Source organism: Cydia strobilella, chromosome 1 (assembly GCF_947568885.1).
Source record: "Cydia strobilella chromosome 1, ilCydStro3.1, whole genome shotgun sequence".
Lineage (NCBI taxonomy): Eukaryota > Metazoa > Arthropoda > Insecta > Lepidoptera > Tortricidae > Cydia > Cydia strobilella.
This window is the reverse complement of record NC_086041.1, coordinates 3,681,684-3,696,087: the sequence shown is the minus strand read 5'-3', so window position 1 is coordinate 3,696,087 and position 14,404 is coordinate 3,681,684. Positions and strand designations below refer to the sequence as shown.

The 14,404-nt window shown below is 37.7% G+C and overlaps 1 protein-coding gene across 2 annotated transcripts in view; it reads right to left on the bottom strand.

The window, feature by feature from the left end:
* Positions 1 to 5,425: 5,425 nt before the first annotated feature.
* Positions 5,426 to 14,404, bottom strand: part of LOC134749228 (coiled-coil domain-containing protein R3HCC1L) — a 62,894-nt gene continuing 53,915 nt past the window's right edge. For both annotated transcript variants that reach the window (XM_063684153.1, XM_063684226.1), the window contains 4 exons: positions 12,059 to 12,173; positions 11,079 to 11,200; positions 10,636 to 10,716; positions 5,426 to 8,854 (listed from right to left, as the gene is read on the bottom strand). In XM_063684153.1, the coding sequence (XP_063540223.1) occupies positions 10,637 to 10,716; positions 11,079 to 11,200; positions 12,059 to 12,173 (317 nt within the window). In that variant the 3' untranslated portion in view covers positions 5,426 to 8,854; position 10,636. The remainder of the gene's footprint in view (positions 8,855 to 10,635; positions 10,717 to 11,078; positions 11,201 to 12,058; positions 12,174 to 14,404) is intronic.

Below are 14,404 nucleotides of genomic sequence, written 5' to 3'. Positions count from 1 at the left end.
TGACCCCGCCCCTAAAATTAGTGCGATAAGGACAACTGCAGCTTAGGCGAAAAATCCTGCGTAAAAATCTCAAAAATCGAGGTTTCGTACTCGACTGTTTCCTCCTCCAAAACTTAAGCAATCTTAACCAAATTTGGAAACCTAAATGATTATGAAATTGTCTGTGTCGGACTGTTTTGATTTTTTGGCTAATTGATACCAGTTTTGAATACCACGCCTCTCATTGCGGCATAGTCAGTGAGGCCATTTTTGGCCATGTTTGAAGGGCTCTAGCGCCTTAAAAAACAAAAATATCAAAAAAAGCAAAACACACCGACACAGATATTGACAATATTAATCTGTGTTGAAAAAATCATTCCTCTAGCTTCAAAAACCAGGGAGGAAACAGTCGAGTACGTTTGTATGGAGAAATGACCACTCCTGTTGGCTCTTAACGCTCGTAATCGTTAATCGTACCAACGAGGGATGTTGCGAATATTCGCATCCGCAACCGCGGAACTTCCACATTATTATCAACATCCGCATCCGCATAAAATCGATGCGCAGCTTAATGCGGATGCGGATGTGGAACAGGTAGGCAAAGGAACGTCTTAGCGGCGGCATAAGTGCTAGGTAATTTCGTCATTAGCCAATAGGAATTCGTTTTTGTGATTCGTCGATCGAGCACTTTAGCCTATGACGGACAGCGACAAGAAGTGAAGTTTGTTTTATTTGGACTTACTATACTAATGCGATTGTGGGGCACCTATATTCTTGTTGAAATACTGTTTCTTTTTTTTTATAAAAATTACTAAAGTGTAATATTTGCCGTTTTTTATGTGCCTAATCTCGACATCCGCATCCGCATCTGCATCCGCGGATGTCAAAACATCGGCATCCGCAACATAACATATACTAATCTATGTCCGCAACATCCCTGGTACCATCATGTAAAGAATAAAGTATGGGAGTGTCATAAACGTCACGCTTTCATAGAAATTTGACAATAATGATACGCCACATTATATCTGCAAAATGCCATGCAGTATGCAGAGTTAGCTTGGTCCGACTAGCCAATGGCCAGTGTACCAAATGTGCTCGGGGTAGTGGCACATATCTGTGTCACCTTGAATCTGTCTCGGCCGGCCGTGTCGCAACCCTTTGTCTGGCCGGCGATTGATTTCTGTTCTATTGTTGTGGTTAATGAAAAACGTCTATACGGCTCAATAAAGAGTAGGTAAGGTAGGTACTGGCCGAGTCTACGCTAAATTAAGGCGGTTCCCTGAGCCAGAAGGCCAAAAATCTCCTTATATGATCATGTTTTTCTAAGAGGCGTTGATATTCGTAGACGTGGAAAAAATATATGTAGTTCTTGACTATATTATCTTTAACAACTTCGCTCGATACAATTAATTATAGTATATTAATTAAAGTAACCTCTAACTCGGACTTTAATCCTACTTTACTCGGTTATTTATTATGTGATACTATAAACAAAAAAAGAAGAAAAAACAATCTTAACATAAATAGTAATTTCATAGCTTTAGAATTTCGATATTGTAAGGTAACGTTCTTAAAATAAATAAAAACCGACAAAATTCGATCAAAATTGACACTTGGCGCGTATGTTCTTTCCCGTTCTTTCTTGCGAAATGTGACAAAGACAGCGGCAAACCGATGGAACGGCCTTAAGTGGTTCTATACAGGATGGCCTATTTATCGATTTGATTTTCTGTCCCAACACGTTTTTCATACCGCCCAATATATGTGCCATTTTCAATCAAAAGGGTACTTATTGCCGGTTGTCAATAAGGCGCCATTTCTATACAGCTTCAATTTGAAATCAACCTTATTGACAAGCGACAATGTGGTACCTTTTGGTTGAAAATGTCACATATATTTGTAATATTTACCTTATTACTAGGTATCACAAAAAAAGTAGAAAATCAAAGTATTAAAAAAAAACACAATTAGCTCCATGCATGTTTTTTTTTATTTTTGTAATCATAATTTATATCGTTTGAACACCGGAAAAAATAAAAATACTTTTGTAAACCTTAATTCACATTATTTTATTAAAAAATATTTAAAATGCTGAAATGTTTTGAGCGGTTGAAACGCTCATAATTTTTGGCGCGAATTCGACAGAGCGTGATGACGTCACACATTGGACGTTCCAACTGACGTTTGCTACTAATGACACTTATGTGAACTAATCTGTCGAACGCGTGACGTCACACTAGCTTTCCGCGGGCAAATTTTTGTACTTTTTATTTATTATTTTAAGATGAGAAATGATAATTTAATAACGGAAATGCATTTGTAACATGATATAACGGTAACAAACTTCCGAATAAAAATATTTCGTTCAAATATAAACTTCATGCATGAGGCTAATTAAACCAGAGGAATCTAAGGTGTAGTCTTGGAAATGAAACAAATCATTTGGTCAATCAGACAATATTTATTATACGTAATAATAATATCATTTCAGAATAACTTTTCGTTATTACAAAAATATCGTTTTCTGCTTCTGCCTTTGTACACAGATCGCATATCGATGTACAATCACCATCAGATATATCGGAGCGGCCAAGGTGCTCACAAATATTCAGATATTCAGACACGCACTCTAGCGCCTTGACAATAGAGGCGTGTTCAGATATTTTTGAGCACCTCGGCCGCTCCGATATATCTGATGGCGACTGTACCATAAATAGATATTTTACTTCTTTCTGAGGGTTTGTAAGGCTTCATCGGTACATACATTCGTAATAGAGTAAGGTAGGGGTAGGAGGTCCCACGGAAACAGTACAAGCTTGTCTCAGTATTTTCTTGACTACTTTTAACCTTGTAAGTGCCAGCGTACTTGTACAAGTACAAATTAAATTCGACTTAAAACAGTTCCAAATTCAAAAGCACGAAAATCGGCCTCTTAAGAGAAAAAAAAACCTGTCAAGTGCGAGTCGGACTCGCGCACCGAGGGTTCCGTACTTTTTAGTATTTGTTGTTATAGCGGCAAAAGAAATACAGCATCTGTGAAAATTTCAACTGTCTAGCTATCACGGTTCATGAGATACAGTCTGGTGACAGACGGACAGCGGAGTCTTAGTAATAGGGTCCCGTTTTTACCCTTTGGGTACAGAATAAAATGAATATTTAAGGGGGGCTCCCATACAACAAACGTGATTTTTTTTCCGTTTTTGCGTAATGGTACGGAACCCTTCGTGCGCGAGTCCGACTCGCACTTGGCCGGTTTTTTTCTTAGTAAGTAAGTGAAGGAAAAATGTTACATATACCTTTATTTTAGTGGGCTTATTCATTTGGCTTAGTTTGATATTTTTAAACATTTCTTAGTTTCACTAGTTAATGGATCCCTTCAACTGGCATAAGGGTGACCTAAATTGAACCTTATCACTTTGATCTAAAGTTCAAAATCATAATTTATAAACTTTATAGCATTTTGAATGGTTCATGTATTTTTGATAAATATATATAAAGAAATCACAAAAGGCTGAGGGACTTGCGTGTCTTGCTATTTCAGTCAGGCTCAGTACAAAAAGTACTGAGGTTGACTGAAGTAGCATGACAAATCGCTGGCCCAATATTACAGGGTTCTGTCTCACTTTTATCAAACTAAAATTTTTGAACTTTATCATAGTGACATTAAGTCGAATTTCAACTATCTTGAAAATGTAACAGAACCCTGTAATATTGGGGCAGCGAAATACGAGAAAATACGATGGAAAATAATGCATTACATCTGTACTCAGTGTTTCCGTGGAACGCTAACACATACTATAATCTTTAAAAAAATATACAAGAATAACAAAACGGACGGCTGATTGAGATAGAAAATGTTATTTATATTGCACATTGTTTAAGTGTTATAAATATGTAATGTTAAAACAAAAATAAGTTAAAATGAGGATGAGACTATTGTCTTAGGAGTTAAAAATTTAATTTAATTTGCGGCCGAAGCATTACGGGCGACTTTTCATCTTACCCCGCATGAAAAACCTTAACTTACCCCAACGCACCTTATTTAGTCTATTAACATGCATAAGGCCATTTCATACGAAGTATATTTAGTGGTCAATAAAAAATCAATCATCAAGCATTTAAAATGTGGTACTGGAGGCGAATGGAAGGCATTCGTTGGAGAGACAGGATAACGAATGAGGAGGTGCTAAGAAGAGTTATCCTGAACATTGCAAATAGACGCGGAAAAATTATTGGACACTTAATACGACACGACTACTTCTTTAAAACTATCCTGGAGGGGCGGATAGGAAGCAAGCGGGGTAGAGGAAAACCCAGACCACATTATAAGTAATAGTATTATCATACAGAACGGCCACGCACAGCCCCGCCCCGACTCGAATTACCTCGCCCCGCGACACCAGATTGACGAGCTTTTGCCGAACGCCCAGTTCGATTTTTAAGCAACTCACTCACACAATGACGCTTGACGCGTGTACAGACGTGCCGTTCACACATAGAAACGCAAATGATCTTTGATTTTTGTGTCCGCCCTGTGCCCTGACGCAGCTTTTTAGAACAAGTGAAAGAAAAAGTAGGGGTCGTGTCGTATCAAAAAGTCAGAGCTGGCGCAGGATAGGGAAAACTGGAAGATACTCCATCGACAAGAGAATAACTTAAATCAAGGATGATGAAAAAATTCAATCAGTACCGCATTCCGTATTTGGATCATTTAAATTTGATTCTAAGTCCATTTTCATCAGATCTTTGGTCGTTAAGTGTGGTAACCATTTAAGTTTTAATAATTGTGACAGTAAACAGTATCAAACCGAAATATTATAAAAAAAACTAGGAGATCATATTATTCACAAAATTTAAAGTCGTATTGAACCGACTGGGATTTGGACCTGAGATTTGTGTACTGTGACGTTTTATTATGTACAGTCAAGTGTAAAAACCGGCTAAGTGCGAGTCGGACTCGCGCACGAAGGGTTCCGTACCATTACGCAAAAAACGGCATAAAAATCACGTTTGCAGGGAGCCCCACTTAAATATTTATTTTATTCTGATTTTAGTATTTGTTGTTATAACGGCAACAGAAATACATCATCTCTGAAAATTTCAACTGTCTAGCTATCACGGTTCATGCGATACAAGTGACAGACGGACAGACAAACAGACAGCAGTCTTAGTAATAGGGTCCCGTATTTACCCTTTGGGTACGGAACCCTAAAAATATGGGTGCACTCAAAAATATGTCCCATAGCTCTTATGTCAGCGAATTAAAAACTATGGGACATACTTTTAAGTAAATTGTATGCACTCATATTTTTACACTTGACTGTACTAGAGTAAGATGTGGGCACCTTTAGTCTCTGTCGAACCATTTACTGAATGAAAGAGAGATCCGATCCATACAATATGTAGCCTAAATCTAACATTGAGTTTGTCATAGAAACAAGAGTACGGATGTAAAAATATATATTTTTACGACGGGTGTTCTACCAGCTTATTCTATTATAAAAGGAGACATTGATCTTAAACAGTCGTAAATCACGCTTCAACTTTTAAAACTACGATATGACTATTTAATTATTTTTAGTAGAATAACGAATGTTACCACGTTTTCAATTATTATTCAATTCAACATTCCACGATTAGGGGCATCCGCGTCTGAAGGAATTCTACATCGTGACTGTATCGATTGTATCGCGGCTGTATCGATGATGTATCGTGGTTGGATCGATGCTGTATCGCGATGCAGAATCATGTTTACGAGTGCGAGGGTATATGACCAGCCACAACCATGGCTCACTCCGCGATTTCGTAGCGTCGCTACAAGTACATGCGGCCCACACCAATTTTGGTGTCTAGCCATAATGGTTGCCACCTAGCGGTCATATCGGTCGTAATAGACGCGTTTTGTTAGAGAGTGAATCTTCTGTACTATTGATTCTGTGCCACAACATTCCGGCTGTATAGCGACCTTGTTGAATTGCTGCATAAAGGCCCACAGCTGCACTATGATGATCCTTTGAGAGCTCATTCAGTGCCCTTATCGACAACTTCTAACAACCTGAAACCTTGACCAAATCGTCGGTCCATCTTCATTAGAACTGAACGCAGTTTACATTCGTTATTCCACTAAAATAAGTGTAGTTTTTACAAATATTTTCTAATATCTCTATTAATTGAACGCCAAGAGGTTTGTTGCCTTCTTCACATACAACCAGACTAGATACGAAAGGCACGAAACTCACAACAAAACATCAAAAGGTTCAAGGACCATTTCACGAGCAGACAATAAAATAGTACTTATGGGTGAATTAAAATAGTACTTATGGGTGTATTAAAATAGTACTTATGGGTGAATTTACTTTTCCTGTTACCCGTTGTCATGGTTACGTTCCCCTGGCAAAATCTTAAATCCCTGATTTTATGGTATTTACTAAGAATCATTTAGAATCATTTATTCATCAATTGTGCATTACAGGTAATGAATGTGAAATTATAAACAATTTGTTCTCTGTAATATGTCTTGCGACGTACAATGATTTTGGTTACCTAGCGCATGCAATATTATTAGAAATGTCACTATATTTAAAATAAAAATAATCAATAAGTTGTAATTAATGTAACATGATTGTGTACTTTGAAATTTAATACTTAAGACCCATTTTGTTAAGGCGATAAGACTTCTATTGTGTAAGTACTACTATTAATTTATAATTAAGTGAATAATTAAAAATTGATTAATTTTGTCCTTCGCTGCCTGAAACACAGGAACTCCTAGTTCAGGCATTCGTAAACCACTTTCCTCTACTAACAACTCTTAGTCTTTAAGATGAACCTCTGTACAATACTTTTTTCAATAAATTATTTGTATTTGTTTGTATTTGTAATTAATAATTTAAAATAAATAATGATTAATAGGTAATTATATAAGTCAATCATTCATTTGTCAAAGTGTCCATCAGAAATTCATCAATATTGTAATAACATTTATCTTTTAATAATTTTTTTAACCTAATCTTAAATGTCGACAGCTGTTCATTTCTGAGCAGATCCGGTAATTTGTTAAACAATTTAGGGGCCATTGTGTAGATGGTATTTGTATAAAAGCTTGTTTTTGAAATACAACTTCCTGGGGGAAGAATTTTTAGCGTATTTGTAGCTGGGCGAGGATGAGTATTTACATGTACAGTGAATCGGTCCATATATTGTTTTACAAATACACATGCCTCGTAAATATACATAGAATGGAGTGGTAACAGGCCTAATTTATTAAACAAAGGTCTACAGCTTGTCATTTGGTTAACTTTAAACATAGCTCGTACAATTTTCTTTTGGGCTTTAAATAAAGGCATGATATCACAATCAGCAGCATTGCCCCAGTGTATAATTCCGTATCTGAGATTAGAGGATACATAGCGTGATAAGCAGTGAGAGCTGACTGCTGCGAAACCGTTTCTGTCAGTCTTCTAAACATGCAATTTTGTGGTAGTTATAAGACTTATAAGTACAGTGAAGAGTAAAAATATGGGTGTAGACAAATTACTTAAAAATATGTCCCATAGTTCTTAATTCAGCATAATAGCGACTATGCTTTTATAATAATTCATTTGATTGCCACTTTTTGACATAATAGTATGATTCATTTTGCAAATTCATCATTTATTATTCATTTTATTACATATTTGGCATATCGACAAAAATTAAAAATGTTATTAACTGAATAATAGAATCAACATTATTCTACGCAAAATGGTATAATATATTTTCTTTTTTTAAGAAAAAATAAGGTTCCTTTTTAATTTATAAGTGAAATGGCCAATGAACCAATAAAATGAATCTTAATTACGTTAATTCTAAAAGTGTTATTATGCTAATAAACTTAATAGATACTAATATTTGGTGTAAACAATACTATACAATATAAAATAGTTGTATAAGGTAGAAACATTGGTGTATTGCATGATATTCCCCTCACGAGAACGGAGCTGGTTTTGTATTTAGATTTGTATGTGAATTGAAAATGGAATATATAATTAATTAATGAGACGTTTAGATGATAGGTTACCATAAGTTAAAGCTGACATATTCAGTGTCCTGGTAAGACACAGTACCCTATATTAAGATCAAGTCTTACTTTTTAAGTTAACATGATGTTCTGTTGTTCGAATATCATTATTTGTTGTAGTATCGTTATTTAACTTGTCTTAAGAGTCCCCGGCAAGCTCGGCCGAATTTCAACTTCCCATACAAACGGAGTTTCGTTCTTAGTTTAAAACAACGTATTGGATTGTAATGAAACTTTGCACATACAATGACATGAGGTATATCTAGGTCTGCAATTAGTTTATATAGCTCTAGTATATAAATCAAACGAAATAGAGCAAAAAGAAGTTTTGTATGAAAAACTTAAATACGCTGTATTTTTTTAACTTTAGTATCTGAAGCTACATAAACTAATTACAGGCATAAATAAACCTTATGCTATTGTGAGTACAAAGTATAAAAGCAATCTAGCCAGTCGTTTTAAAATGAGAGCGTAACTACGTTTGTATGGAGAATCGAGCTTTCCGGGGACTCTAAACGTAGATAAGATATTAAAGAGGCAACAAGACATTCACACCTTGCAAAGTATACATAAATAACAAACAACTAAGCTAAGTCACATAGGAAGCTCACGACATTGAGATAAAAGTTAACATTAAGCGACAATATACCTTATGACACATAGATTAAGGCTGAAACCTCTTGAGCGTGGCTATAATCTCTAACATCGTTTAAAAAAAATATCTATGTCTATATACTAGTAACGGTAGAAAGAATTTTCCTAATTGAGAGCTCTAAGCAGAGGAAGTGTTTGGATTCCGGGGCTGCTCGCCATCTGGAATAAGGACATACTTGATTTTTAGTTTTATAATCTATTGTTAACATTATAATTACGGTATCTACAAAATATACCCCAAAATAGCCCCAAACAAGCTGACTTTCAAACGAATGTTCTACAAGCACCTGCTAGATACTGTCTAGTGGGACCCCCCCCCCCCTCCCCCCTTCACCGCACATGCAAATATATATTTATGTATATTATATGATAAATTTGTATATGTATTTATGTAGTTTATAAAGTTATTATAGTATATAAATATTACTAGTTTGTATATTGGCGTTAGTATTGGAATTTATATTTAGAAACATTTTTTTCCGCATCGCACTGCACCCACCTTAACAATTTCTGTTAGGCCCAGTGGTTGACTGGTAGAGAATGCCTCAAGGCATTAAGTCCGCCTTTTGTACTTGTTCTTGTGCAATAAAGTTTAAAATAAATAAATAATATAATAATCAATTGGAAAGTTTAGTACAAAGACAATGCAAGTGAATATTAAATTCAAAGTAACTTCTTGAGAAATAAACAGCATTTCAAATATTTTTTTCTATTATATTGCGATCGATTCAAAATATTGATGAGTAAATACAAACACAAAATTATACAATTTATAACTAAATACATACTTAACTTAAATTGTACCCCAGCAAAGTTTATGGACGCAATATGCTATATCAATAAAGAATGAAAGAAAGTTTGCTTTATGAAATTTTACCCGCGACGAAACAGAAAAGCGTGCGTTTGTGTTAGGAATTAAGGTTTTAGTTAATAAAACGGTGTAATAAGCAAAAGCAGACGGTGAAAAGAGTTCCTAGGGCCTATAAACACAGGCAATTTTTAGTAAAGGCACTCGGCTGTTTCAAACTAACTTATGCTATGGCCCGGCAGCGAATCCGCGTTAACCTTTTCGACGCCGTGTCAAACACAAAAGCTATCGGACGTCACGTCACCGAAGCTGAAATTAAACTTTATGCAAATGCACGTAGGTCTATGTTGCTCTGTGGTCTGTGACGGATTAATCCAACTTCGGCGTTGGATCTACGGTGCGGATAAATCCGTCACTGGCGTCAAAAAAATTAAAGATAGCAGCAAAAGATCCAAGCGCGTACTCTACGGTTTGACTAATAAGTGAGATAAGTGTGTGTAGGGCCGTTTGCAAGTGCACTATTGCCTCATGTAGGGCCGTTAGCAAGTGCACTATTACCTCATATAGGGCCGTTAGCAAGTGCACTATTACCTCATGTAGGGCCGTTAGCAAGTGCACTATTACCTCGTGTAGGGCTGTTTGCAAGTGCACTATTAACTCATGTAGGGCCGTTAGCAAGTGCACTATTACCTCATGTAGGGCCGTTAGCAAGTGCACTATTACCTCGTGTAGGGCTGTTTGCAAGTGCACTATTACCTCATGTAGGGCCGTTAGCAAGTGCACTATTACCTCATGTAGGGCCGTTAGCAAGTGCACTATTACCTCATGTAGGGCCGTTTGCAAGTGCACTATTACCTCATGTAGGGCTGTTAAAGGGTCGGCAACGCGCGTGTAATATCTCCGGTGTTGCAGGCGTATATAGGCTACGGTAACTGCTTACCATCAGGCGGGCCGTATGCTTGATTGCCACCGACGTGGTATAAAAAAAGTGCACTATTACCTCATGTAGGACCGTTAGCAAGTGCACTATTACCTCATGTAGGGCCGTTAGCAAGTGCACTATTACCTCATGTAGGGCCGTTAGCAAGTGCACTATTACCTCATGTATGGCCGTTTGCAAGTGCACTATTACCTCAAGTGTCGGTGACGGACGTGTTGGCGAGCGAGCCGTCCCAGGCCGCCTCCTTGTGCAGCGCTGCTTGCCGCTTCTTTTCTGTAATAACACAAAATACGCCTGTTAGAAATAAATAGTTCATATTGTTCATTTCATACTTTCATTCATCACATGATTCCAAACATATTTGGCGATGATAATGTGGTGGGACTGATAAGCTAGTTGCTATGACAGATGGCCCTTTAGTGTGAATAAAAGGCCATCTGTCATACCAACCGCTGCCTCGGTCTCCAGACGTTATCAATAATCTGTCAGTAGGTGACGGGAAAGTTCGTGTAAAATTTCAAAAGTGTGTCAAATCACCAGTTGTGATTCCAGTCTCTATCAGCGAGTCGTGACAGCGAGTCCAGCACTAGTGTAGTGAGTTTGTTGAGTGCTGGTGTACTCGTAGTGAGTGTTACCTCTGGCGAGGGTGATGAGACGGCGCTCCTCGGCCCGCTCCTGGCGCGCGGTGCTGAGCTTTACTCCGAGGGCGCCCGACACCAGTCGCCGAGCCAGCGCCGTACACGTTTCGGGACGTTGTCTGTAACCACAATAATACGAGTTTAAAGTACAATATGTAAACTGCAAAACGACCTATAACATTTATAATTTACCTCAAATCAAATTCTACTACTGTTAGTAGCGAATCAAGCCAATATACAGTGCATGTACACTTGTATAGGTAGAATCTTGGTGAAACAAACACAAAATATTGTACCCAACACCTACATATGTAACCCAATATTCATATGCAAATAAATCATTCATTCATTCATTCATAATACAATTAAATAATATCACGGTTTAGACACTTGTTTTATTTACTAGCGCGACATGTTGTGTTATGTCGCGCGAGTGACTAAAACAAGTGAGCCTAAACCGTGATATTATTTAATGTTAGTATGTCTCACAACAGTTTAAATTCGATTTTAATACAAGACAACAGGTACCTAGTGATCAACCGATCAAACTTGAAACGCCAACAGTGATGGATTAACTAATAAGCAAAGTAAGCAGTTACCTAAGTCGGCACCACGTCTATGAGTGCAACCAAATCTCGGGAAACGAACGAATTTTATGGATAATCCCGGTGGGAGGTACCTTGGTCCAGAAATTCATAAGGCAATAAAATGTCTTAATACGACACTGATGGCCAGCATGCCAAAAAAAATATTGTCTTTAGTAAAAGCATTGTAACCTAACTACGGATTAGCTGCCTCTGCGTGCTGACTCCTCGTTAGCTGATAGACATAGTATCGTTACCTGTAGGGCTGCAGGAACTCGGCGCACTTCTTGGCCTTGTTGCGGGACTCGAGCGTGGCCTCCTGCAGCGGCCGACACCGGACTAGCGGAATCAATGTGCTGACTCATCGTTAGCTGATAGACACAGTATCGTCACCTGTAGGGCTGCAGGAACTCGGCGCACTTCTTGGCCTTGTTGCGGGACTCGAGCGTGGCCTCCTGCAGCGGCCGACACCGGACTAGCTGCCTCTGCGTTCGAAGCACCTCCGCAGCTGGAATAAAGAAAATAACAATATATTAAAGGAGATAATTTTTAGTTGTATAATTTTATTGATAGGAGAAAGCGCTCCGCATATTTAAATTATATGTTGCCGCTTTTATCTGATAGTCCTACACTTGACAATAAGTGCGTCAATGGGCTCTTCCATTAGTTCTAGGTAGACATAGACGAAGACTGAGTGCAAGAATGAAATGCTTATTTATGTAAGGTTTGAAGCATTTGTCCCATGACGTACTTTTCCGGCCTGACCAAAAGCCAGATGTGCACTATGGGATCAATGTGACATGGTGGCTCTCTGGGTACCGACTTTTTTAAGATATTTAGTAGTAAATGACCAGAAGTCTTCATGCCATTAAAGGTAATAAGTCTCGCACATGGTTATCGAAGAAACATAACAAATAAAAATCGTCGGTCTGCCTCTATTCACACTATTCACAGCCAGAGATGGGCATTAATCGATTAATCTTTTAGTTAACTAATCAATCGATTAAAAATATCAATCATTTTTTAATCGCGATTACATTAGTTGCGATTAAATTAGTTGTGAGAATGTTCGACTAACAACTAAATTAGTTTTAGTTTCAATCGACTAAATTTCACGATTAAATCTATATTAAAACTACGTAGTCGCCCGTTTTGCATTTTTTATCTTGCAATATGTAACAACAAGTACGTATGTATGTAACATATGGAGGTACTCGTATGTTGTAACTATGTTAGTTTGGGTAGAATTTTGCGACTTATTTTGAAGCAGATATCTTCATCCGATTGAGCTAAAATTATAGTTTAACTTTAGTTTAACTAAATACATATCATGGTTGCTTTTATATTTAATATACAAAGTTTGATTTATATAATTGTGTTTTTTTAAGTGTTATTTTACTATTGCACAAAGTACCCAGTTCTTATTTACCCTTAGATAAGAGAAATTTAATCCAATTTCAGAGAGATGCACTACTTTAGTAGCAAAATAATAGTGAGAACAGATCTTACTCCTTAGAAACGGTGAAAATATCGTAAGTAATACATGACTATTTTATTTTTAAACATCCGTTAAGATGTCCTAATCAGTCTGTCAACATAGAAATACCGAGGTATTCTATTCAATTTGCTTCTAACATTAGTCGCGAGAAAATAGTCAAACTAATTAGTCGATTACAAAATTTAGTTGTCCGAAATCAATCGGCAACTAATTTAGTTGCACTCTATACAACTAAGATTGATCAATCGTCGTTTTCAATCGTCAGTCGCAATTAATTCTTGTAATCTTAATCGTTAATCGTTAGTCGATTACATTTTGCCCATCTCTGTTCACAGCAATGTAATGCGCATAATAAATTCCAATAATACATTATATTATTATTTTAGCTAAGTATGTAGTAATGTTATGAATATGACACTGATGAAACTAGGATTTTACATTGCAATTTAATAAACCCCATTTACTGTGGTCCCACAGTTCGAAGGCACAGCCCTTACCATGTCAGGGAGTATTGGGATCCTCGGTGTCGACATCTCCAGTGACGTCCAATTCCGTAGCCACCTGGAAGGGAAGGCTGAACTGACCAAAAAACTCGGTGTGCTCAATAAAGCACGGCGATACTTTACTCCGGGGCAAAGACTGCTGCTATATAAATCGCAAGTCAGACCCCATATGGAGTACTGCTGTCACCTTTGGGCAGGAGCACCTGGATGCCAGCTTGGACCCTTCGACTCAGTCCAAAGGCGCGCTGTACGAATCGTCGACGATCCCAAACTCACAAGCGGTATCGAACCTTTAAGTCTAAGGAGAGACTTCGCCTCCTTGTGTGTGTTCTACCGCTTGTACAATGGGCTGTGCTCTGAAGAATTGTTTGACATGATGCCAACGGCCGCTTTCTATCACCGCACCGCTCGCCATCGGCAGGGTGTTCATCCTCACACCCTAGCACCTAAATGGTCGCGTACTGTGCGGTTTAAGAGGAATTTCCTCCCGCGTACGCTTCGGCTGTGGAATGAGCTCCCTGCCGAGGTTTTCCCGAGGGGCTACAGTATGGGGTTCTTCAAAAAAGGAGTGTACAGGTTTTTAAAGGGTCGGCAACGCGCGTGCAATATCTCTGGTGTTGCAGGCGTTCATAGGCTACGGTAACTGCTTACCATCAGGCGGGCCGTATGCTTGATTGCCACCGACGTGGTATAAAAAAAAAATAGACTTTTTTTTTACCATTAGCCTACTTATTATTA